Genomic DNA, 27,005 nt, shown 5'->3' on the forward strand with positions numbered 1-27,005 from the left:
CTCATGGACCGACCTAATTAGGTACCGGTTCCAAAAAAATACAGGTAGTCTGAACACATCCCTAATTAAGACTCCTTAAGGCCTACTTACTTTTGGACCAAAAGCGATTTCTTTCGTGGCATCTGGCTCCATTTGTGAATGACTTGGATTCCGATTCCTCTTGCTGAGGCGGGCTGTTTAGACGTAAATGAGAAATACTGTTTGAAAAAAAAAAAGTGTGGGTGATGAGACTCTGTATACATTATAATAAGCGTTACAGGTTTGATGATCCATTTCTGTCTGGAACCATCCTTCCAGGCCTTGCGGAGCAGCAGGATGTCCTGAGGGAGGACAAAGGTGCGAGGGAAGAAGTTGAACTCCTGCCTGCCAAAGCGGACCTGCATCTTGGACAAGTTCTTCCACAGCCGGTCCTTCCTGCCAATCTGGAAGGTTCCGGGGAAGTGGTTCAACTTGGGACAGAGGGAGACGAAAGTAAATGGGTTATACTTGTATAGCGCTTTTCTACCTTCTAGGGACTCAAAGCGCTTTGACACTATTTCCACATTCACCCATTCACACACACACATTCACACGCTGATGGCGGGAGCTGCCATGCAAGGCCCTAACCACGACCCATCAGGAGCAAGGGTGAAGTGTCTTGCTCAAGGACACAACGGACGTGACGAGGTCGGTAGAAGGTGGGGATCGAACCAGGAATCCTCAGGTTGCCGGCACGGCCACTCTCCCAACTTCGCCACGCCGTAAATACCAAATAAACGTCTTTAGAGCAGACCTGGGCAAAATAAGGCCCGGGGGCCGCATGCGGCCCGTTAAGCTTTTCAATCTGGCCTGCCGGATATTCCCAAATAATTTTTTTAGATCTTTAAGATGGGCAGTGATGTTTTCAAATTACCGCAAGTCTTGAACTATACAAAGTATTTCAATGGTTGGGATCTGCGCTTTTGCATACTAGTTACTATGGTAATCTAAGTCCCAGCAGCTCAGACGAGACACCAAGCAGTGTGGGTGGGGAGCGTTTCCACAGAGTGTTTCCAGAACGGCCAGCCTGGGTGTCAGGGACAGACACGATTTTTACAACAAAGTTCTAAAGCTTAGTCATATATCAGACATATCTGATTGTAGGTGGGTTTATTTTTTAACCTTTGCGTTCATATTTCGCTGTGTTGTTCGCTTGATTGTAAAATATGTCGATCGAGAGGGGGTGTGACGTTCATATGTTGTCAATATTCAGTGTTTTATCGTTCATAGTTAATATTGTAAATCCCACATTCTTTATGTTTATGTCTCATTCAGTAAAAAAAATTAAAATTCCATTCTGTTTTTTAAGGCGGTCTGTCATAACGTTTTTAGCATTCGATCAGACATGATTGTGAGGTTTTGTATTAGTGTTCCTAAAAATAGGACCCAAGCACGCATTCTGTACAGCAGATTTTCACAGATCATACACACACACACAGACACAGACAGATATACCGGCCCCAGACACATTTTTTTCTCGAAATTTGGCCTCCCGAGTCAAAATAATTGCACAGGCCTGCTTTAGAGGAGCATCAGGTGCTCACCTTCTGGTGCTCCTGAAGAGTCTTGAAGCAAGGAGACTTCATGTGGTGGCCCCAGCAGCCCATCCAGTCATGGCTTTCTAAACAATGACAGGCTTACATTAAATTCTCTTTTGATGTTGAAATGAGCACAAAAACATGACGCTTGCTCAAACTTACTCTTGGTGGGCGTGAAGTGGGACCTGCTGATTGTGTTTTTCACAACATTGGGCGTCACGGTGCTGATCTTCCACTTTAAAAGTTGTCTTTGCTCCTCGGGCAGCATTTCAACTGCAGGAGAGACAACCCAAAGCTAATCCCAGCACGCTCTCACCACGCCACATAGCGTGCACACGTGCGTACCTTGCTCATTGGCGGTGCTGAAGTACAGCGTGGGAGGCATGTGCGCGAAAAGGCTGGGAACGAGAGCCGGCCTTTTCTCCTGCTCATCCTTCACCTCCAACGACATGGGCTCTTCGACACTGGGGGGGGAGAGAGAGTTTGGAACAGTTTCTCTTCAGTGTACGGAAACACAGGAGAAAACTTAGTATGCGACTTACAGTAATTACCTGGACTATAAGCAGCTATTTTTTCCTACACCTTAAACCCTGCTGCTTATAAAACGGTGCGGCTAATTTATGGATATTTATTCGCTGATGGCCATTATACTAATCATTTAAAAAAAATAAAAAAAATGCACTGAATAAGTGCATTATCATTTGTGCTATGGCGCCCTCTTTTGGACGAGTTTTCTCACTGGAAGTGCTGCAATGTCCTTCTATTTAGTGCTTTCAACCGGAAGTAAAAATGCCGATCCCTCCTCTAGCCATTCATAGCATTTCCACTCGTATGGATTCTTCATGCATCACTCCAAGCAATGTTTATAAGTTTTAAAGTTAAAGTTAACGTACCAATGATTGTCACACACACACTAGGTGTGGTGAAATTATTTTCTGCATTTGACCCATCACCATTGATCACCTTCTGGGAGGTGAGGGGAGCGGTGAGCAGCAGCGGCGGCCGCGCCCGGGAATACAATATAACTAAAACAAGTTATACTGACTAGACCGTCCCATGTGTAATGTCTGTAGTGTTTTCGTACATATTTGTACGTGCTATCGTAATGTAATGAAGCGAGCCGTCGTTAGCATTAGCTAATAGGCTAACACGTTTATGAGTGTCTGTGTTAGTATTATCAACTTACCGGTACAATGGCATTTTATTTGTATTTTTTCAGTTTCACAAATTCCTCAGTAAATTCACCAAAACGTCACCGTGGAGTTATTGAGTCTGTTTAGCTGATTGGAGAGCTAGCTTCCGCAGCTAGTGACTTCTGTTTTGTTTGATCAGTCGTTTTACTGCCGTGTTACAGACACCGATTGGAAACAATTAAGGTATGTAAATAAACATTTGCCAAATCTTTCTTTGTAAATAACTCATTTCACAACATATATATCAGCGGCTAATATATGGAAAAAAAATATTTTTTTTATAGTCCGGAAAATACGGTACATTAAATACTTAATGGCCAATGAAAATGGCTGATTAGATGATGACGTCATCACCCCACCACAAATAGATTGCAGTCCTGTGGAAATGACTGAACACTCGCAAAGTATTTACAGTATCTGCGGCTTATAGTCCGGTGCAGCTAATATACGGAAAATACAGTATGTTTTCCTTAAATTTAGTGGGTGTGGCTTATATACCGGTGCACGCTTTAAAGTCCCAATGATTGTCACACACACACTAGGTGTGGTGAAATTTGTCCTCTGCATTTGACCCATCCCCTTGATCACCCCCTGGGAGGTGAGGGGAGCAGTGGGCAGCAGCGGTACTGCGCCCGAGAATCATTTTTGGTGATTTAACCCCCAATTCCAACCTTTGATGCTGAGTGCCAAGCAGGGATGTAATGGGTCCCATTTTTATAGTCTTTGGTATGACTCGGCCGGGGTTTGAACTCACAACCTACCGATCTCAGGGCGGACACTCTAACCACTAGGCCACTGAGTAGTCCGGAAGATAGGGTAATTTGAATGACTTGTTTCAACATGGGCGATAAATAAGCTGTTCTTAAGTCCACTCACACATGCCAGCGACCTGGGGGAAAAATTGTCTCAATGATTATTAGTACCGGTATATGTACAGTTGGGCTGGTGGACCTCCAATAACAGGTTTTGAAATACATTACCAATATGTGTTACATATTGTAAGACAATGTTTGTATAGCTGTCCAATGACTGATAAAATACAAAAGGTAAATCATAAAAAGTGTTAATCATAGAAAAATGCCACTTCCAAAATAAATGACAGGTACCAACAGGATGATCATTTTGACTCTGCAGTCAAAAGTGAGACTTAAATGGTTGTTATTAGCAAAAATACCACCATAACAGAGCTAGAGGAGGTTGTCCAATGGATAATAAAAGCAATGCACTCACATGACGGTCATGTAGGAGAAGAAATGGACAGATGAAGATGAGTGGATGATAAGCGCCGCTCCCTGCTCTAAGGTAAGCTAACTTTATGTTTCCTGCACCTGAAGTACAGCTTTTAGGAGAGGGAGGGCAATGAGGTGACCCTTAATGACCGCACAAACAATGGAGAGGCGGCGACAATAGCGACCGGTCCCTTTGGCTTGAAGGGAGAAGCAGCTACGAGTGTTTGGTAGGCACTTGTTCACAGAGCGCCAACAACATGCTGCACAATGCTGCAGAGCTTTCCACCACGCTCTGCTGCTTTTCAGACCTCCCCGCGCAACAATGCCCTGGCAGAGAATGGACATGTTCACAGAGAGTGATGGATGTTATGGGCGGGGGAGGAGGCACCAATTAGACACCAGAAGCAGGTACGGATTTTGAGAAATCAACATAATTTCAGCCAGTAAAATGAATGACAAAGTGCATTTCTTTATGTCACATTTACAGTTCATTTTAAAAAAGGTACACAGCTTGATGAAAGTTTAGTTTTATCTGGTTTGTAACATGTTTAGGTTTCCAGTTTCCTGTGGTGCAAAAAGTCCCCATATGTAAATTTAATGTAAAAAAAAAAAGAAAGAAAAAAAGGGGATTACTCCCTTCAAGTGTATATGTATGTATGTATATATATGTATTTATATATATATATGTATGTGTGGGTATATATATATATATGGGTATCTGTTTATATTTTATTTTATTTCTGATTACTATTATTATTAATGTATTATTATTTATTTATTTTTCTTTCTTTCTTTGTTTATTTAATTGATGTTTTTGTAGATATTACTTTGTTTTTGTTGTTGTTTTTGGATTCTTTTTTGGGGGGGTGAGTGGTATGGGTGGGATATAAACAAAAATATTTTGACATTTAGGGCAGACAATAGATATATGATTGATGTGAATATGATGTAATGGATAGGAATGTCTGATGCTGGATGTCAATAAAAATAAAATGAAAAAAAAAAAAAAAAAGAGCTGTCAAAAACAAAGTGTTAAAGGCGCTAACTAAATTAGTTATTCATTAAGTTTACACATGTACATCATGGTAGGCCATGCCACTTCATTATGACAGCTGGCTAGTATTATGAATGTACCGTATATACAAAACAGTGATGGAGCAATTAAATAACAAGTTTAAAGTCCGAATATTATACTGGTTCAGGGCTCGGAGATAAAACGTTATCAATATATATCGCCATAGACACGTAATCGGTATCAATAAAAAATGCCTGCAATAAAACTTATTTGTCGGAAATGCAAACCAAGGTTCGTTGCATGAACAAAGACACTCGCTCTCTGGTCACCGATCAACGCAGGAAGTGGGAGTGACACACCAACAGCCAATCAGGTAACAGTATCAACTATCAAGTTTGCTTATTTGGCGGTTGATTCTTTGCATAGAGTAAGAAGAGAAAGTGAAGAAAAATTAAGAAATTGTGGATAAAAGAGGGAAGGTCACCCGGACAGTATGACACTTTTTTCATAGGGACCGTAGTCAGACCATTGGTCTGTAAATGACGCAGGGCGCTCGTCCCCACCAAGACCAAGGGCTGGGCGATTATGGCAAAAATAATAATCATGATTAATTACACATTTATTCACTTATTTGAGAACAGTATTTATTGTACCACCAAAACTCAACTTTAAATATAGTTTAAAAAATAGATATACAATAGTAACGAATAAACCACAACAAGTAAAATAATAGTAATAACAATACATTTAAATAATAATAGCTATATATAAAAATACAAAAAAAAAATCAGTTTTTCTGTTTCAATTGCGTTTTTTACCTTTTGCACTTATTTTACCACCATAGAGTGTGTGCTTTTGTGTCAAACAAAAATGTATAAAATGTTTCTAATTAACTGTAAAAATCCTCACATTTATTGTTTGGACAATTTTGACCAATAATGTAGGTCACTGTGTCAAAATATCAATAAGTGCTTTAAGTACATTATGCTTGTGTAAGGTACTTTTTTGAAACCTTTATTTTGTTAGCGCAGTCAGGCCGGATGTGGCTATTATTGTGAAGGTGGGAAATGTGCTGTGCTGTTCTCAGCTTGACGCATAAAGAAAGGACTTGAAGCGGAAAAAAAAAAAAAAGAGCGCAGCCGCTGTCCTCCTGTTTGTACATTGATCTTACATGAATGATGTCATTCACAACAACACAAGCAGATGAGATGTGTTGTGTGTGTATGGATTGTTCCTGCTAGCTTTAGCTTCGTAGTTTAGTCGCTCTTTCAAGTGACCGTCTTAACATTGTTTAGTTTAGGACGTGTTTCAGGGCTGAATGAGCGTTCGACACATTATTTTCCCAAATAAATGTTGCTTCTCCTCACAAATGACAGCTTTTCACTTATATTTATGTCAATTTCTCTGATATTTTGTGTTTTTCAGCCGATTGTTCTATTGACCAATTATGTGACACCGTCCGCTGTTACTTCAACGCCTTATTTTATTTGTTGAGTTTAATGATTATTAATTAGCGCTGTGTGAAATAAAAAGTAGTAACCATGATGAGATCCCATACGAGTCGACATTGCCTTTTGTTCACTCATACGCTAACTCATCCGTTTCACCGTCACAAGCTCCGGAATTTGCATTCCCCCCCCCCCCCCCCCCCGATTATTATATTTTCATGATCGCGAGAAGCCATAATCGAAATTCGATTAATTGTCCAGCGCTACCAAGATCTGAGCGGCCCTCACCCTTTAGAGCACAGCTGTAACTTCCTGGCACTAAACCTGCAGAAAAAAGTTCTTCTCAGGTTTCTCTGTGTTTACATTTTCACACTTTGCACCATTTTCTTACACTTTATGAAGCATTCCCCACATATTCCTTATTTTTTCCACCTTCATTTGAAGAGGTTATTGTTAAGTGTTCGATGTGATTTTACTATTATTTTGTTTACATTCGCATATACTAGTTCTCGGGACACAGTTCTGAACTCGAGTTTAGTTATCGGAACTACCATTCCCCTTAGGGACTTTTCCTTTTCACGATGGCACATGGCTGGGGATGCTGGGGACTTGACAAGAAACATGTGTGACGCATATCCGCCTGCGACCCGTGACGTAGTACTTTAGCGCCTCACCCACCACTGCAAAACAACCAACAACCCGCCCGCGAAAAGTGAACAAAGAAACAACACAAGCAAGAATGGAGACCTCGGAGGCTACTGTGTTCATAATCGTCTGCTTGCAAGGAACAATAACAATGGGTGCTAAAATTTGGTATCTAATAACGTTAATAGCACATCGAGGGAGTAAGGACACGAGGAATCCAGCGACAGCCGATATTTCTTCGTTTCATGAAAGACGAAAGGATAGCAAAGAACTCTGTGGGACTTTTTGCTAGGAGATGCGTAGTTTGTCAGTTCAACCAATCACCAAACACTTACGTATTTTAGTTCCTATGGAATCAGTTTAGACCCTGCCTCAGAATAGGAGCTAAAATGGTTCTAGGATCTGAGGGCCGTAGCCCCTAGTTCCCTTATTTCGGAAGACGACGAAAAACGGCCTGGGGACTAAAAAGGTTATAGGAACTCCAAAAAGTTCCGCCAGTCGGAAAACGACTCTGGTTTGAGTGTTCCCATGCTTGTGTTGACATTTCTTTTCCTTTGTGCCTTGATAGCTGAGGGGATTATAATCAGAGGAAGGTAACATCAAATAAAAATGCTTACATTTCATATATTTTTCTATAGGATATAGAGACCACACAAATCCACTCTTCATTAGGTCTGGATTATTAAAACTAAAAGGCATTGTAGAATTGCATACTCTATTAGTGATGTTCAAAGCTAGAAATAAAGTTCTTCCAAAGGACTTACAAAAGTTATTTGTGTTCACGTCGGAAGATGAGAATCACAGAAAGGCCGTATGACTTTAAATATCCAAGAGTGCGAACAAATTTGAAGCAAATGTGATTATTTGTTGCTGGTGTGAAAGCATGGAATTCTTTAGACAAAGACTTAAAAAGCTGCAAGAATATATTTGAATTTAAAAGGAGTTACAAAAAGAAACAACTGGAATTATATCAAACTGATTTTTGATTTTGATTGGAACATGTCATTTTGAAAATGCTTAAACGGAAATTAAAAGTATGTTGGAGTCGAGGTGTTGGAGGAGGGAACAGTGATAAAGTCATCTAAATAATTTGTGTTAAAAAGGGGGCAGATAAATATAAGAATAGTATTCTTCCATCTGCTCCTTTCTGATCATGGAAATGTATAAGAAACAAAAAACAATGAAAGTGTCAACTGTATATGGCTTGTATATGTATTTTCATGAAAGGAATAAAAAGAAATGATGATGATGATGATATATTTTTCTCCTGCAACTTATTTTCAATTGGTCATAAAAAATCTCAATAGTTATAGATACCCACTGATATAAAACACTTTTAGTTTATAGCCCTAACAACCACCATGGAGACTGACACGTTACGGTCTAGTAAAATATGCCAATTCCAGATGGCGCTACAGAAATGTTATTTCTTTTTAAACATTCTAAACCAGGGAGGTGACCCAGTGTCCTGTAATAAACTGTTGAACTTCAGGGGTTCCACAGTACTGCATGCTAATAAAAACAACTTTAAGAGGATATCAAGTGTTTTTAAGGAGCAGAATGGAATCTTCTAGAGACATTTTTCATGTTGTTTTGTGTGTGTATTGAACAGGAGACTATCCTCACCCGGAGCAATTCACGATGGATGCGGAGGAGGAAGTACCGTAGACTGAGGACGACTCGGAACAATCTGAAAACAATTCGCTGAGTCAGTAGCTGGCGGGAAAGTCACTTGAGTGTTTTGTACGTCGGGAGTCTTCACCATCATCGCTGCAGGTGTTCTCCTGCTCGTCAGGCAGCTCCTCCTCGTCGCCATCCACCTGCATGACGCACTCTGGGCTGGATGAAGACACAAATAACGGTGGTGAGAGTCCCAGCACCCGGTCAGGGCTCCAACAAAGTCGTGGAACATGGGGAGGGACAATCTTACCCGGCGCCCTCAGGCTGTCCCGGCGAGGCCCGGGGGCACTCCGGAGACACGGAAGCTCGCCCCTGCTTGGTGAGGTGGATGGCGGAGATCTTGGTGGTCACAGAGCCCACCAAGGCGCCTGTGGGACGGGAAAGTGGTTGAAAACATGTCGACGTGTCTTCATCGACAGGTGTGATTACCTGGCGTTGCCCTCTGCTCATTTTGCAGTGCAGCAGTGACACTGTGGGCATTTGACACGTGACCGTTGTGGGTTGTGGTGGCATAACCCAAATTCTGCGGGTATTTCTTGCTCGCATCCAGGAACTGACTGCCAAAGAACGGCAGAGAAACGCCAACAACTTGCAGTGGATTGTTGGCAGCGTCTGATTTAACTTGGCAGTTTTGCACCGGACTGGACTTGGTGGCAGAGTTTGTCGCCGTGCTTGCATTTGTTAGTCCGCCCATATCCACTTGGTCAAGGCTGGGGGGGTCCTTACGCGACGCTGCCCCCGGGTGTTCAAAAGGAGTAAGGCATACAGGAGGCACTGAAGGTGGGGTGGAACTTTCTGCAGCTTCAAGCTAGGGAGACCAAAATATGTATTAAAACACTGAACATGAGATATAAATAAAATATAATCAATAAAACATAAATAATAGACATTTAAAATAGGTTTGTTTTCTTTTAAGAACAACGTTTAAGTCTTCCTATTACGGGTTATTTACAAACTTTGTATAACAACTTGGACTGCAAATTTTAATTCCATTAGAAAAAAGCTTTGATTTAAATCATGTTGTTTCAATTCATGATTTAAAGAATGTAACTAATAACAATTTATCAAATCCAGACCAAAGAAGGTAAAAGTATGTGAAAGATGGTAAATAAAAATAAAGGGAAATAAAAAGAAGGTAAAATAAGGTACAGTAATTAGAAGGTAAAAGAAGTAAATAAAATGTAAACTAAGGTACATACAAAGTCAAGGGAGGTAAATAGAAGGTTAAATAAGGTAATTAAAAGGTAAATAAAAGGTAAAATAATGAATATAGATGGTAAAGGTAAAAGAATGTAATTGAAGGTTAATAAAGGGTAAAAGACAGTAAAAAAAAAAAAAAAAAAGGGTTCAAACGGTAAAAGAAGCAACATGTGTAAGATGGTAAATAAAAGTAAAGGGAGGTAAAAAGAAAGTAAAACACGGTACCGGTACAGTAATTAGAAGGTAAATAAAAGGTCAAAAAAGTAAATACAACGTAAAAATAAGGTAAACAAAAAGTAAAGGGAGGTAAATAGAAGGTTTAAATAAGGTAAGTAAAAGGTAAAAGAAGATGATTTATAGATGGTAAAATAATAGGTAAAAAAAAATTTAATTGAAGGTTAATAAAGGGTAAGTACTAGGTAAATAGAAGGGTAAAAAAAAAAAAAAAATAAGTTAAATACAAGCTAGAAGATGTGAGTTCAGATCAGAGGATGATGTTGTGGTTTGTGAAGCCCTTTGAGGCACTTGGGATTAAGGGCTATATAAATACATTTTGATTGACTGATTGAAATAGAGGGCAAAAGTACATAGAAGGTAAAAGAAGGAATATAGAAGGTAAATAAAAGGTGAAGAAGGAATTTAGAAGGTAAAACAAGGTAAAAGAAGGTCACGAAAGATAGGGCAAGTATTCAAATATTTGTTTATTTAAACAATTTTTCCTAAAATATGCATTGAGGCTATAAGTGTGTTTTATCTGATTACTCATATAACCAAACAAACTAATGGACCAATTACTTGATAACTAAAATTATAGATAGCTGCAGCCATAATAAAAACATACAAATAGATAATAGATACAGGACTTAACACATACATTTATTTTTATACTTTGGTTACTAAAGAGGGGCAAAATATTTGAACTCGGTAGATATTTTTACTGGTGAAAAACACAGAGGGCTGTCTACGCGTGTGTGTGAGTGTGTGTGTGTGTGTGTGTGTCTGTGTGTAGTGTACATATGTGTTACTGTTTATTACAACACTCTGACAAAACTGAGCATTGGATCATCGCATCTTGTTGAGCAGAATCTAAATCTGGATGGCCACAAATAGATTTGGCAATACTTGTTGGCCATAGCTCATAAACACATAATATGGGGACTGTCTTGTTAACACACCTCAAATGCACTTGGTCTGTCAGAGAAGATGCAGGACGAGGGTAGCCCACTTACAGCAATGTCACTAGATTTAGCAGGTAATCAGATACTCTTTTACCAAAAAAGCCACGAGCGACAAAATTAGCGTACCGGGTGATGTGTGCGCAGCCTGCCTCACCTGAAAACACTCACAGGCAGCTCCATCTTCTTTGTAAATGATGACAAAAAAAGAGAAAAAGAAGTGACAGAGGAAAGTTGATTTGTAGTTCTAAACATTTTTGTTGTACTTTACTCACTTTTAGGTTATTCCTCTTTTCTACAGCCTGCAGCTTATAAAAACGGTGTGGCTAATTTCAACATTTTTCTTCGCTGACGACCCTAACACATGGAAAGACCCTCAAAGGGTGAGTAGGTGTTTGCGCTACGGCACCATCTTTTGGACGAGTTTTCTTACTGCAGGTGCTGCTGGGGTGAACCTTTACAGTGTTTCCTACGGTTTAAAGTTCTGAACCGGAAGTAAAAGTGCCGTACCGCTTTTTAATCGCCCATAGCGTTTCTACTCGTACGGATTCTTCATTCATACCTCCAAGCAACGTTTGTACGTTTTACAATATAACTAAAACAATTCTTACTTACTTAACAGTCCCATGTGTGGTGTATGTAGGAGTGTTTTCATGCATATTTGTACGGGCTCGTCCCGGGCATGACGTTAAAGTGCATCTGGCAGTGGAGGCTCCTCTTTGGGGATCTTGGGGCACTAGGAGGTTAACCTCTTTACTATTGTTACCCCAGGTGGCCCTTGGCAAAGGGCTGGTACCCGACTTCCCCCTAGCCAGGGATACGGCGAAAACCTCAACGGCAGTGCAGGCGGTAGACGGTAGACGTAAGAACCACTACAACGGCTGCGATGGCAGAAGAAGGCACCCTCACATCCATGTGGGCCCAGTTATGGGGAAATAACAACCCAAGAACTCAAAGGTGGAACAGGCGGAGGATGATTGCTGACCCTATGGAGCGTCACAACGGCTGGGATGGCGGCTGAAGGCTGCAGCAGAAAAGGGTCCCCAGTCATCTTGGACTCCATGCCACTGGACCCTGACCCGGCTCTGTCAAGGATCGTGTGGTGACTGTCTGTGCACCAGTCTCCCACGTTAAACAAAGTCACGCACAGGCATCCACCACAAAGGGATCCATTTTAACATCCTGGTCCAAAGTCCTATGGTGACCAGCAAGTGGCGACAGGGGCAGGTTTGTGAGATCTGGAAGCCCCTAGTCATGAGCTCGCACACTAGGTGGTGGGTGTAAGATTCAGTCGCTGGGCTCTTGGAACGAGGCAGAAAGTGCCCTTTGGCAGCTGCACCCATGACAGAGCAGCCCTATTTAGGATCCACTCTGCTCACCCCATTCGGGGAAGGGGCTAGAAAAGGTGCCCTAAAAATAGCCTGCCTCAGACCTCCCGACTGGAATACCGCATCCAGAGGGATCACCACTTTGCGGTTAGAAACACAGAAATATAATAATAATGAATTAGATTTATATAGCGCTTTTCTAGGCACTCAAAGCGCTTCACAGAGAAGTGAGAACCCATCATTTATTTTTACAACTCATTCATTCATCATTCATTCACCGGTGTGAGCGGCACCAGGGGCAAGGGTGAAGTATCCTGCCCAAGGACACAACGGCAGCAATTTGGATGGTGAGAGTCGGGGAGCGAACCTGCAACCCTCAGGTTTCTGGCACGGCCACTCTACCCACTACGCCATACCGCCCCAATATGAATTTAGGAGCCTGGAATGTGCGCACTCTGATGGATAGTGCAACCAGCAACAGACCGGAGAGGCGAACTGCAACAGTTGCTAGAGAACTGAGGAAATGCCATATCGACATAGCTGGACTCTCCGAAACCCGATGGGGGCAGGCAAAGGACAACTGAAGGAGGAGAAAGGTGGATACACTTTCTTCTGGAAAGGAAAAGCTGCTGATGAACCTAGGATCCATGGGGTTGGATTTGCCATCAGAAACCAGCTCATCAACATCCTCTCTGAACTTCCTGTGGGGATCAATGAGCGTCTTATGACCACACGCCTGGTGCTTGCCAACAACCAGATGGCTACAGCTGTGAGTGCGTAAGCCCCTACTTTAGATTCTGAAGAGGAAGTGAAAGAGACCTTCTACGCCTGCCTGGATGAGGTCCTGTCAAGTATCCCCAAGGAAGATAAGATTATCCTCTTGGGAGACTTCAATACCAGGGTTGGCCGGGACTACCACCTATGGATGGCACTATAGGAAAGGAAGGCATTGGAAAAACCAACTCCAATGGAGTTCTGCTTCTCAGTAAATGTGTGCAGTACAACCTCACAATCACCAACACTGTTTCGCCAGAAAAACTAACTTAATCCTGGAGACACCCTTGCTCCAAGCAGTGGCATCTTATTGACTATGTCATCGTACGAGCCAGGGACTGCCGTAACGTGCACATCACAAGAGCCATGATTGATGCGAACGACTGCTGGACAGATCATCACCTCATTCGCTCCACAATGTCCATCAAACTCGAGAGAAAGAGGAGGGTTCAAAAGAAGCAGATCTGGCCAAGACTGAACCTGAAAAGCCTGGATGACACTGCCACCCAGTAGTGACTTCACGCCTCTGTTGGGGAAAGCCTCCAACAGGAATATCCTGATGACATTGAAGAGCACTGGAGTCTGCTCAAGTTCACCATCCTTGATACCTGTAAAACCACGCTTGGGTACATGTCCAGGAAACATCAGGACTGGTTTGATGAGAACAACACAGAGATAGAACAGCTCATCTCCAAAAAAAGAAAAGCCTTTCATATCTGGCAAAATGATACGGCATGTGAGGCAAAAAGAATGGCCCATTCCAGAGCCAAGGCAGACATCCAGAACCGGGTGAGAGCTTAAGAATACTTGGTGGACAGAAAAGGCACTGGAAATCCAGAGACTGGCAGACTCAGGTGACACCAGAGGCCTTTTCAATGCCACTAGGGCCATCTATGGCCCAAGCCACCACAGCTTAAACCCCCTGCACTCAGAGGATGGGCGGGAGTTGCTGAAGGACAACGAGTCCATCAATGCTCGATGGAAAGAGCATTTCCAAAAACTTCTCAACTGTGACGGCACAGCTGAACCAGGCATTACCAATCACATCCCTCAGAGTCCCATCAGAGAAGACATGGGAGAACCTCCTGCAATAACTGAGGTCAAAAGTGCCATCAGGAGCCTTAAGAACAACAAGGCCACTGGTCCAGATGGATCCCAGCTGAGATCTTAACGGAAGGCGGACCAGATCTCCAGCGCCACATCCACACCCTTCTCCTCAAGGTCTGGGAAAAAGAAGAACTTCCATCAGAGCTTAGGGATGCTCTGATAGTGACCATATTCAAGAAGGGGGACAAGGAGCTGACATCGACTCTGTAGTCAACTATCGTCTGAGCTGTGCTAGTGGAGTATATGCCAGACTCAGGAAATGGGTCTTTGAAGATCGTGACCTAAAGGAGCAAACAAAACTCTTGGTCTACAAAGCCGTCGTCCAACCCTGCTGTACGGCGCAGAGTCATGGACCACCTACAGCAGGCACCTCAGAGCCTTGGAACAACATCACCAAAGAGCCTTACGAAAGATCCTGAGGATCAGCTGGGAAGACAGACGCACCAACATCAGTGTCTTGGAGGAAGCCAACATTTTCAGCATCAACACTACAATAATGCAGCACCAACTCAGAGGGATGGCCATGCCAAAAGAAACACTTCAAGGACAACATCAAGACAAACCTGAAGAAATTTCACATCACCTCAAGTAACTGGGAGCACATTGCATTGGATAGGCACTGCTGGAAGGAACTAGTGCGAGAAGGGGCCCAATGCCATGAAATGGAACTCCGCCGTGTCCCAGAGACAAAGTGACAACACCGCAAGGAGAGACAAAAAAAAGTCTCCAAGACAACACATCACCTGCACCTTCCCCTGCCCACACTGCACCAAAGTATGTGGCTCACGGATCGGCCTCCACAGCCATCTGAAGACCCACAAGTAGACCCCCCTACCAGGAGGACCGTCATACTCGCTTCGAGTGACCGCCGATGATGATGATTTGTACGGGCTATCGTAATGTAGTCAAGCGAGCCTTGTCCTGATGGCTGCTGGTTAGCGCCTTGCATGGCAGCTCCCGCCATCAGTGTGTGAATGTGTGTGTGAATGGCCCGCCATCAGTGTGTGAATGTGTGTGTGAATGGGTGAATGTGGAAATACTGTCAAAGCGCTTTGAGTACCTTGAAGGTAGAAAAGCGCTATACAAGTATAACCCATTTACCATTTATTTAGCATTAGCTAATATGCTAACACATTTATAAGTGTCTTTGTTAGTATTATTAACTTACAATTGCATTCTTTTTGTATTGTTTCAGTTTTGTAAATTCACCAAAACGTCACTTTGTAGTTATAAAGTCTGTTTAGCTGATTGGAGAGCAAGCTTCCGCAGCTAATGACGATGACTTCTGTTTTGTTTGATCAGCCGTTTTACTGCTGTGTCACAGACACTGTTTGGAAACAATTAATGTATGTAAATAAACATTTACAAAATCTTTCTGCGTAAATAACTCATTTTACGATGTACGTATTTGCGGTTCAGCTAATGTATGGAAAATATTTTTTATTCAAAAATTTCATGCGTGTGGCTTATATATCAGTGCGCTCTATAGTCCGGAAAATATAGTACCATATTTTCCAGACCATAGTGTGCACCGGATTATAAGGCGCACTGCCGATGAGCGGGTCTAGTCAGTCACTATTTTCATAAAAAACATGCACCGAATTATAGGGCCCATTAAAGGGGTCATACATCCATCCATCCATTTCTACCGCGTATTCCCTTCGGGGTCGCGGGGGGCGCTGGAGCCTATCTCAGCTACAATCGGGCGAAAGGCGGGGTACACCCTGGACTAGTCGCCACCTCATATTATTTTTATTTTTTCCTGAATTGAAAACACTTCATTGTGGTGTACATTACATGAAACGGTGGTTCCTTGGTGAAAATGTTGCATAGATTATGATTTACAGACCATCTACAAGTCGTTTTCTGACAGTCGCTTCAGGATGGGCAGTTTTGTGGGCGGTCTTATTTACGCAGCGTCTTTTCTCCATCATCTTTTTTGTAGCGGTGTAGCGTGCAAGGACAGGAGTGGAAGAGGTGTAAAAAGATGGAGCTAACAGTTTTAATGACATTCAGACTTTACTTGGATCCATAACGGAGCAGCATCTCCTCATCCGTAGCTCACTAGAGCAACAAGAATGTGTCCCGTGAAAAAACGTCCGACCGGAACTCTTTAATAAGTAAAGTTCCTTGGGTGAATAATGTAATCTCACTAGACCGGTATGTTTTAGCGCTTTCATGGCAACTTTACTGACAGATATAAGTAATAACTTTACACTACTTTATATTAGAAATGGCAACAGCGGAGGATGAATGTCTCATAACAAGATAGAGAAAAAGAAGAAGCTTATCAACTACGGTGTCACCACAGACTACAAAGGCGGACACGCGCAAATTTTCAGGACTTATGCAGATCCCAAATACAGATCAGCAGGTACCAGAAGGTTAGGAAAGTTGCTTTTCATAATATTGCGAAACAAAACGCCAGATATGTCATATCTTATATACACACCATAATAATACTCATATGTTGAAATACAGTACAATCCATCAAGCGGTGCTTCTTCATAGCTTACCAAAGTCGTATTAAAACATTTTGATAGATTTTTTTGAGCGCTGTGTGTAATGTTCTATATTTTTAATGGAACATATACAATTTTGGTGTTGTTTACTTGAGTCATAATGCAGTCTACACGTATCTCTTATGTGTGACTGCCATCTACTGTTCACACTTATCATTTCACCATGTACCAAAAAAATAGCCTTGAGGTCGGTAAGCACAAGCAAAATGATTCCATACATTAGGCGCACTGGGTTATAAGGCGCACTGTCAAGTTTTGAGAAAATGAAAAGATTTTAAGTGCGCCTTATAGTCCGAAAAATATGGTACATTGAATGCTTAATGGCCGATGAGGATGGCTGATTAGATGATGTCATCAACCCACCCACCACAAATAGATAACAGTCCTGTGGAAAAGACTGAGGACTCACCTCTAACTTGTTCATCTGCACTTGACCAACAGGTTCCAATGTATCCCCGCAAGGGCCGACTTGGACGGAGTCGCTAGTGACCTGCTTCACTCCAGTCGATTGGATGTTTGGATTCGGAAGGCCGTTAGTCTTTGGCGTTGGAGTCGCGGGCCTACTTGGCACGGCCGCGGACTGGCTCTGGGTTCCGGTGTGGTGATCCTGAGCTGACGAGGCAAAGTGGGGTGGTGAGGAGCGAGCTTTGGTCAGCTCCTGACAAGCAAAAGGCACTTGAGTGGTTCGGACAGTCTTCGGGTTGACAGACATGGTGGGGACCGGGACTTTGTCACAGCAAGGCCGGGGATCCCCGCCTCCCCAGGGGGGTGACTTGGCGGGCATGGCCGAGGCAGGGTCGCTTCTTCGATAAGACACTTGTTTCTGGGGTCGTCACCTCCAGTTGGATGAGAACTTCCTGATAGTCTTTGCTGACTGGCTTTGAGAAGAACCTTCAGCAACCATCACTGCTGGCCCGGCTCAAGTGTCGGCAAGGAGGTCTTGTGGTGAGCATGGGCACACAAGTAGGTACAGCTTTGACCCAAACAGATCCTGCCTTGGAGCATTAACTTGATGAGGTTTCTGACAATCCTTAACTGTCTCAACTAAACTCCAGGTGGGCAAAGACAAGCTTCAGGTTGCATAAAATTGTACGTTGTAACTCCGCCGCCACTTCATAGGGGGCAGCAAACTGCAACAACAAAAACACAGGCCTTATTACTGTCAAACAAACAGATTATTTCATGCATATCTCATCTGTTTCGTAGTCCAGTTGGATAAATAAACGCCACACCTGGCTCAAATAGACCCTTTAAACCTCTCTAAAGAAAAAATACATAACATGTACCGTGAATTCCGGACTATTAGCCGCTACTTTTTCCTACACTTTAAACCCTGCCGCTTCCATTTAGCGGCAGTGCTTTTTTCTTTTTCAACCAAAGTGTCATTCAGTCTTCTAGCTATCCACAGCGTTTCTACTTGTATGGATTCTTCATTCATCACTCCAAGCAACGTTTATCAATTTTACAATAGAACTAAAACAATTCGTGCTTACTAACCCATCCAATGTGCGATGTCTGTAGGAGTGTGTTTGTGCATATTTGTACGCATATTAGCACTAGCATTTACGAGTGTCTGTGTTAGTATTATTAACTTACAATGGAATTTTTTTGGTATTGTTTCAATTTCACAAATTCTTCGGTAAATTCACCAAAACGTCACCGTGACGTTATTGAGTCTGTTTAGCTGATTGGACAGCTAGCTTTCGCAGCTAGGGGGTCCATGACGATGACTTCTGTTTTGTTTGATCAGTCGTTTTACTGCCGTGTCAAAGACACCGTTTGGAAACAATTAAGGTTTGTAAATAAACAATTACAAAATATTTATGTGTAAATAACTCTTTTTACAACGTATATATCTCCGGCCTATAGTCCGGTGTGGCTAATACAAAAGCAAAATGTTTTCTTCTAAAATTTAGTGGGTGCGGCTTATATCCCGGTGCGCTTTATAGTAGTACTATAGTACCACAATAAATGCTGTCCGGTTATTATATTTTGTTTCATTAACACATTTATGCAGAGGTGGGTAGAGTAGCCAGAAATTGTACTCAAGTAAGAGTACTGTTATTTTAGAGATTTATTACTCAAGTAAAAGTAAGGAGTAGTCACCCAAATATTTACTTGAGTAAAAGTAAAAAGTATGTTGTGAAAAAACTACTCAAGTACTAAGTAACTGATGAGTAACCTGTTCGTTTAATGATGACGGCAACAAATAATGCATAAAAACATAAAAATAGTAATGAGCAAATTCAGAGCCAGGAATATCTCTTAAGCAACTAAAACAATAATATAAATTAAATAATAATACATTAACATAAAAAAAATTAAGGCAAATTGAGCCACAATAACTTAACAGCACCATAGGTTCAGTAGGCAGAGATTACAAAGGAAAATAACAAGTTAGACTTTACGCAAACCATAAACTGATTGGTGTTTGTATGCATGCGTGAGTGTGTGTGTGTGTGTGTGTCTATGAGGCTGCAGTGCGTTAATAAATGTCCCCACACGATGTACATTTGACAGTGATTCATAGCAGGGAAGCTAACATCAGCCTACGGTGACAGCCAAAATATCTACTAACGTTACCACGATGTGCTTCCTCAAATTTGACGTTGAGTTCTTGTAAGCTTAAGCTTGTTGTTTTGCCGCTAGTTTCAGCGGCAATTATTAAAATTAGCCTCCTCCATTTTGGAAAATGATGCCTTGAAAGGTGAAGTGTCACTCGTGACGTGACGAGTTTGACCCGGCGGTAAAACGAGGCATATGCTAATTATTCTGCGAAACGAGTTTGACCCGGCGGTAAAACGAAGCATGCGCTAATTATTTTTGCTAAACAAGTTTGACCCGGCAGTAATTCTAAGCATGCGCTAATTCTAAGCATGCGCTAATTATTTTTGCGAAACGAGTTTGACCCGGCGGTAATACGAGGCATGCGGATAATATATACCCTGCGGCAATTCAAGGAAATACGGTTTATCGAATATACTCGATACATCGTGGGTTTGTCTGTGCAATGCAGAAAATGACTATTTTGTGAGTATTCGAGTATACGTTCTCACGCAGTTGCTTTTAGCTGCGGGCATTACACTACAGGCTTTTCTCACTCTTTCCTGTCTCTCCTTCTCACTGAGACATAAAACAAGCGCACCTTGTTACATACGTCACATACTGTCGCGCGTGCAACATCATACGCCCTCGCGGAGCAGAGAGATAGGGTCATGGGTAAGGTTAGTTGTGGCAGGTGGTGCAAGCGTAGCGAAGCGAGTGGTAATACAAGAGAGAGAGAAGGTGCGAATCTGGTAACAAATGGAGGAAGAATTAACTCCCAAGAAAAACAGCACGGGGTCCATCGTCTGGCGGTGGTTTGGCTTCAAGCGGGAAGATGTTGAACAGACAACCGTAATACGTCAAGTATGCAGCAAAAGCGTTGCTACAAAAAGTAGCAGCACTACTAATTTGTAGCATCATTTGAAAAGTAACCCGCTAGAGAATGAAGAGTGCTTGAAACCCCGCATGTCAACTTCTCCGGCCGGTGCCACACCCACAAAATGCTGACGCAACCAGCACTGACCCAATTGAGCCTGGCGTCTTCCATTTCCACATCAACACCGTATGAAAATAATAGTCTAAAACAGAAGGAGATAACGTCCGCAGGAACCTACCACATAGCGAAGGACATACACAAGTTTTTGAAATATATTGTGTGATATCATGCACAAAAGTACACTTTATTTGGTTTTAATTATTGTAGTGGCGTTCTGTACAAAAAGTGCACTTTAATTTAGTGTTGTTTTGATATGTCATCTTAGTGACATCATGCACAAAAGTGCACTCATAGCTTGTTTTAAAATGTCTCTGACAATCTTGCACTTTCTGTTTTGGAATGACATGAATGTTTGTGCCACTGCTTAATAACTGTTTAATAAATACACTTTTGGTAAATTGACTTAGTTGTGATTTCCCTCTCTGCATGAAAGTTTAAAATTAGCATATATTAATGCAGTATAAACAAGAATGTTTTAATGTAGACACATAGAATCATCATACTGCTGTGATTATATGCATCAATTCTTAATTCAAGGCTAAGGCAAAATATCGAGATACATATCGTGTATCGTGACATGGCCTAAAAATATCGAGATAATAATAAAAGGCCATATCCATCCATTCATTTTCTACCGCTTGACCCTTTCGGGGTCGCGGGGTGCTAGAGCCTATCTCGGAAGGCGGTGTACACCCTGGACAACACAGATAGACAGACAACATTCACACTCACATTCACACACTAGGGCCCCATATCGCCCAGCCCTAATCTGAAGTTATCTTTATTTGTAAGTAATCATGCCAGGATTTTACCAGTCCGGCCCGCTTGGGAATAGATGTTCCTCCATGTGGCCCCCGAGCTAAAATGAGTTTGACACCCCTGTTTTAAAGGGGAACATTATCACCAGACCTATGTAAGCGTCAATATATACCTTGACGTTGCAGAAAAAAGACCATATATTTTTTTAACCGATTTCCGAACTCTAAATGGGTGAATTTTGGCGAATTAAACGCCTTTCTATTATTCGCTCTAGGAGCGATGACGTCACGATGTGACGTCACATCGGGAAGCAATCCGCCATTTTCTCAAACACATTACAAACACCGAGTCAAATCAGCTCTGTTATTTTCCGTTTTTTCGACTGTTTTCCGTACCTTGGAGACATCATGCCTCGTCGGTGTGTTGTCGGAGGGTGTAACAACACGAACAGGGACGGATTCAAGTTGCACCAGTGGCAAGAAATTGGACGTTTGTTTCGCACACTTTACCGACGAAAGCTATGCTACGACAGAGATGGCAAGAATGTGTGGATATCCTGCGACACTCAAAGCAGATGCATTTCCAACGATAAAGTCAAAGAAATCTGCCGCCAGACCCCCATTGAATCTGCCGGAGTGTGTGAGCAATTCAGGGACAAAGGACCTCGGTAGCACGGCAAGCAATGGCGGCAGTTTGTTCCCGCAGACGAGCGAGCTAAACCCCCTGGATGTCTTGGCTCACACAGTCCCTTATGCCACCGAAGATGATCAAGAGAAGAATATCGACCCAAGCTTCCCTGGCCTGCTGACATGAGGGTATGTCTACAGAATATATTAATTGATGAAAATTAGGCTGTCTGCACTCTCAAAGTGCATGTTGTTGCCAAATGTATTTCATATGCTGTAAACCTAGTTCATAGTTGTTAGTTAGTCGTTGGTTAGAAGGCGATCGCCGAATTCGTCCTCGCTTTCTCCCGTGTCGCTGGCTGTCGTGTCGTTTTCGTCGTTTTCGCTTGCATACGGTTCCAACCGATATGGCTCAATAGCTTCAGTTTCTTCTTCAATTTCGTTTTCGCTACTTGCCTCCACACTACAACCATCCGTTTCAATACATGTGTAATCTGTTGAATCGCTTAAGCCGCTGAAATCCGAGTCTGAATCCGAGCTAATGTCGCTATAGCTTGCTGTTCTATGCGCCATGTTTGTTTGTGTTGGCATCACTATGTGACGTCACAGGAAAATGGGCGGGTTTATATATAATGATGGTTAAAATCAGGCACTTTGAAGCTTTTTTTAGGGATATTGCGTGATGGGTAAAATTTTGAAAAAAACTTAGAAAAATAAAATAAGCCACTGGGAACTGATTTTTAATGGTTTTAACCCTTCTGAAATTGTGATAATGTTCCCCTTTAAACTAACATCTCATTTTTGATGTCCAGCCCCTGGGACATTGGGTTCTTCGTTATGTAGTTGAATGGCCCTCCAACACACATCACTATTTGAGAAGCACTGCTCTAAAGTAACATTTTTTGACGACCCACCTCTGGAGTTTAGTGATAAAACTAGGGTCATTTGGACTACATTTTGTTAACACAACGTTTCGAATACAAGTAGCTTTGCTGTTGTTCATAATGAGAAACTAACGAACACAACAGTGTACCCCTTATTAAACGCTAGAAGACCGTTCTATTGATTGAAAATGAAACGCAACCGAAATAAATACGTGGCGCAAACACAAGCCGCCATGTTGTTGTTGATGTCGTAAAAGTTCCGGTGACAGGTGACAAAGTTTTTAACGTGTAGGTGACGTCATCGTGTTAGCCAGCTCGGCTTCAGGCCGGTTACCTTACTTTTTGACTCTTCAAACACAACTAAAGTGAGAACTTTACATGGCGTCGGTCTGACAGGGATTATGTTTTATCGGACATTTGAGAACTCTTGTCAATAAGCTAGTTAGCGTTCCATTAGCTTCCATGCTCGTCTATTCGAAAAGCGTGACGCCATAGCAACCAGGACTCCCGCGTAAGAAAGACCTTTTTTTTTTTTTTTTTTTTTAAATAAATGTTGCTCAAATGTGGACGACTTACCTCCTCGGTTGCTCCGGATGAGAGGAGCGGCGCTGCTCCCGGGTTTCACTCCAACTTGTGTTTTTACCGCGGAGCGACTCGCTCACATGGTGGCAAAGTATGGCCGTACGCCACCACAACAGAGTGACGCATCACCGCCGAAGATCGTCTGCTCGGTTATGCTTCGCCTCACGTCTGGGCTAGAGCGCCCTCCAGTGGCTCCTGGAGTCATTGCAGCTTCAAACTGTTACGGTTTGCGTTTTATTCCGAACAATGTAGTTGTAGTTTTTATTCTTTATCTAAAAAAAAAAAAAGAAGGGACATGTCGTTGAAGAATTAGGTTCAAAAAAATAAATACAATGCAGAATTGGAAATATATTGACTGATTTTTTCCCCCCGCGTACAGTAATAAGCACTAATTTGTTTCACATTTAAATTAAAATGATCTGATGAGGAATGGCCAAAAATGACCGAGTAGTTTAAAAAGCATGCATTAAATATAAATCATTTTTGTAATGACAGCAATAAATGTGACGGTTAACTTGTAGTTAAAAGGTTTCACCGCTAGAGGGCTGCCGAGAGACAGCACCTCCATCACTTTATCTTCTGCTTGTGTCCCACTTCTCAATGTTTTCTGAATGATTTGCTTAATTTGCTAACACATTTGCTAATTTTCCTTTTCCTGTCACGTATTCATCACATTTTATCAAACTCATCATTCTTTTTCCATATTTCTCTTTAGTCCAGCAGCAGTAGTCTGGACTCTAAAGCAGTAGAGGAGCATGTTGTCCACTATCCAATAACTGCACTTATCAGCACTTTTCCAGTATTTTACTTACATTAAGTACATTCAAGTACTGCAATAATATCGTAATAATTTTTTTTTAAAAAGGCGGTAATAATAGTGTACTTATACTGTATGTTCTTACTTGATGTCAAGCCATTTATCACCATATTTGTGTTTGTTCCACTCCTGAACATAACTTTTTTCGTATATTTAAAATTGTTTTAATTGTATATATATATTTGTTTTAAAAAAAAAAATTTTTTATAAAATGTTTTTGAATACATTGATATTTAGCATATCATAATTAGTATTTACATATTGTACAGTATATGATTCATTCTTTTAATTTAGAAATTTTGAATAATTTGCTAATTAAAAAATATATATATTTCCAAATTTGCCTTGTCTTTTTTTATGTAAAGTAAATGTATGCTGGACTGTAAAAAACAAACAAACAAAAAAATCTGGAGATTTTACATTAAAACAGTAGAAGCTCATCCACCAGAATGTTACTGTCAATTTTACAATACAATTCTGGCGACTCCCAGATAGAAGTCGGGTGCCTTGTCAGCTGGCGTTCCGATATAGGCTGCAGTTAAATGATCGACTTTGTGGTTGTATCACTGGATGTGCGGACTCATGTTTTGGAGATTCGGGTGAAGAGAGGGGCGTAGCTTTCAACCGATCACCGCCTGGTAGTGAGTTGGCTCCGATGGTGGGGGAGGATGCCGTACAGACCTGGAAGGCCCAAACGTATAGTGAGGGTCTGCTGGGAACGTCTGGTAGAGTCTCCCATCAGAGAGAGTTTCAATGCCCACTTTCGGGAGAACTTCAATCAATCAATCAATCAATCAATGTTTATTTATATAGCCCTAAATCACAAGTGTCTCAAAGGGCTGCACAAGCCACAACGACATCCTCGGTACAAAGCCCACATAAGGGCAAGGAAACACTCACCCCAGTGGGACGTCGATGTGAATGACTATGAGAAACCTTGGAGAGGACCGCATATGTGGGTAACCCCCCCCTCTAGGGGAGACCGAAAGCAATGGATGTCAAGTGGGTCTGACATAATATTGTGAGAGTCCAGTCCATAGTGGATCCAACATAATAGTAAGAGTCCAGTCCATAGTGGGGCCAGCAGGACACCATCCCGAGCGGAGACGGGTCAGCAGCGCAGAGATGTTCCCAGCCGATGCACAGGCGAGCGGTCCACCCCGGGTCCCGACTCTGGACAGCCAGCACTTCATCCATGGCCACCGGACCTGTGCCCCCCCCCTCCACAAGGAAAAGGGGAGCAGAGGAGAAAAGAAAAGAAACGGCAGATCAACTGGTCTAACAGGGGGGCTATTTAAAGGCTAGAGTATACAAATGAGTTTTAAGATGGGACTTAAATGCTTCTACTGAGTTAGCATCTCTAATTGTTACCGGGAGGGCATTCCATAGTACTGGAGCCCGAATAGAAAACGCTCTATAGCCCGCAGACTTTTTTTGGGCTCTGGGAATCACTAATAAGTCGGAGTTCTTTGAACGCAGATTTCTTGCCGGGACATATGGTACAATACAATCGACAAGATAGGACGGAGCTAGACCATGTAGTATTCTATACGTAAGTAGTAAAACCTTAAAGTCACATCTTAAGTGCACAGGAAGCCAGTGCAGGTGAGCCAGTATAGGCGTAATATGATCAAACTTTCTTGTTCTTGTCAAAAGTCTAGCAGCCGCATTTTGTACCAATTGTAGTCTTTTAATGCTAGACATAGGGAGACCCGAAAATAATACGTTACAGTAATCGAGACGAGACGTAACGAACGCATGAATAATGATCTCAGCGTCGCTAGTGGATAAAATAGAACGAATTTTAGCGATATTACGGAGATGAAAGAAGGCCGTTTTAGTAACACTCTTAATGTGTGACTCAAAGGAGAGAGTTGGGTCGAAAATAATACCCAGATTCTTTACTGATTCGAACATGTTAGGATAGAGGCGCTGAGTCCGAGTGAACCATATGCCGTGCCTCTATTGTTGAGGCAGCCGATCGAAGATGTGGCCGCAAGGTGGTCAGTGACTGCCGTGGCGGTATTCCCAGAACCCGCTGGTGGACACCAGGGGTAAGAGATGCTGTCAAGCCAAAGAATGAGTACTATCGGATCCTTTTGGCTCATAGGATTTCGGAGGCAGCTGACAGGTACTGACAGGCCAAGCGGTGTGCGACTTTGGCGGTTGCAGAGGCAAAAACTCTGACATTGGAGGAATTCGGAGAAGCCATGGAGAATGACTTCCGGACGGCTTCAAAGAGATTCTGGACCACCATCCGCCACCTCTGAAGTGAGAAGCAGTGCACTGTCAACACCGTGTAAGGTGAGGACGGTGTGCTGCTGATGTCGATTGGGGATGTTGTGGATTGGTGGAAGGAATACTTTGAAGACCTCCTCAAACCCACCTATATGTCTTCCAATGAGGAAGCAGTGCTTCGGGAATCTGTGGTGGGCTCTCCTATTGCTGGGGCTGAGGTTGCCGAGGTAGTTAAGAAGCACCTCGGTGGCAGGCCCCGGGGAGTGGATGAGCTCCGCCCGGAGTTCCTTAAGCCTTCGGATGCTGTGGGGCGGTCTTGGTTGACATAACTCTGCAGCATTGTGTAGACATCGGGGTCGGTGCCTCTGGACTGGAATACTGGGGTGGTGGTTCCTCTATTTAAAAAGGGGAACTGCAGGGTGTGTTCTGTCTATCTTGGGATCACACTCTCGCCTTCTCGGTAAGGTCTATTCAGGTGTACTGGAGAGGAGGCTACGCCGGATAGTCGAATCTCAGATTCAGTATTGGCATACTGGGGTGGTGGTTCTTCCATTTTAAAAAGGGGAATCGGAGGGTATGTTCCAACTCTCATGGGATCACACTCCTCAACCTTCCTGGTAATGTCTATTCAGGTGTACTGGAGCGGAGGTTAAGCCTTATGGTCGAAACTCGGATTCAGGAGGAGC

The 27,005-nt window shown here is 42.5% G+C and overlaps 1 protein-coding gene across 4 annotated transcripts in view; it reads right to left on the reverse strand.

Annotated features, from left to right (window-relative positions):
* ttll4 (tubulin tyrosine ligase-like family, member 4) overlaps positions 1-23,405 on the reverse strand; it is a 40,638-nt gene extending 17,233 nt beyond the window's left edge. For 3 of the 4 annotated variants that reach the window (XR_012050782.1, XR_012050781.1, XM_061970898.2), the window contains exons 1-11: positions 23,259-23,405; positions 17,282-18,002; positions 9,196-9,574; positions 9,017-9,134; positions 8,849-8,925; positions 8,713-8,776; positions 1,902-2,020; positions 1,719-1,829; positions 1,563-1,639; positions 258-449; positions 91-173 (exon numbers count right to left, since the gene is read on the reverse strand). Coding sequence is in view for 2 of the 4 variants with exons in the window: in XM_061970898.2 (XP_061826882.2) it covers positions 91-173; positions 258-449; positions 1,563-1,639; positions 1,719-1,829; positions 1,902-2,020; positions 8,713-8,776; positions 8,849-8,925; positions 9,017-9,134; positions 9,196-9,574; positions 17,282-17,656 (1,595 nt within the window). In the remaining 2 variants the exon portion in view is untranslated. Of the gene's footprint in view, positions 1-90; positions 174-257; positions 450-1,562; positions 1,640-1,718; positions 1,830-1,901; positions 2,021-3,979; positions 4,061-8,712; positions 8,777-8,848; positions 8,926-9,016; positions 9,135-9,195; positions 9,575-17,281; positions 18,003-23,258 lie in introns of those variants that run through there. The other variant, XM_061970897.2, reaches the window with a different exon arrangement.
* Between the last annotated feature and the right edge of the window lie 3,600 nt (positions 23,406-27,005).

This window comes from Nerophis lumbriciformis, linkage group LG13, assembly GCF_033978685.3.
Source record: "Nerophis lumbriciformis linkage group LG13, RoL_Nlum_v2.1, whole genome shotgun sequence".
NCBI lineage: Eukaryota > Metazoa > Chordata > Actinopteri > Syngnathiformes > Syngnathidae > Nerophis > Nerophis lumbriciformis.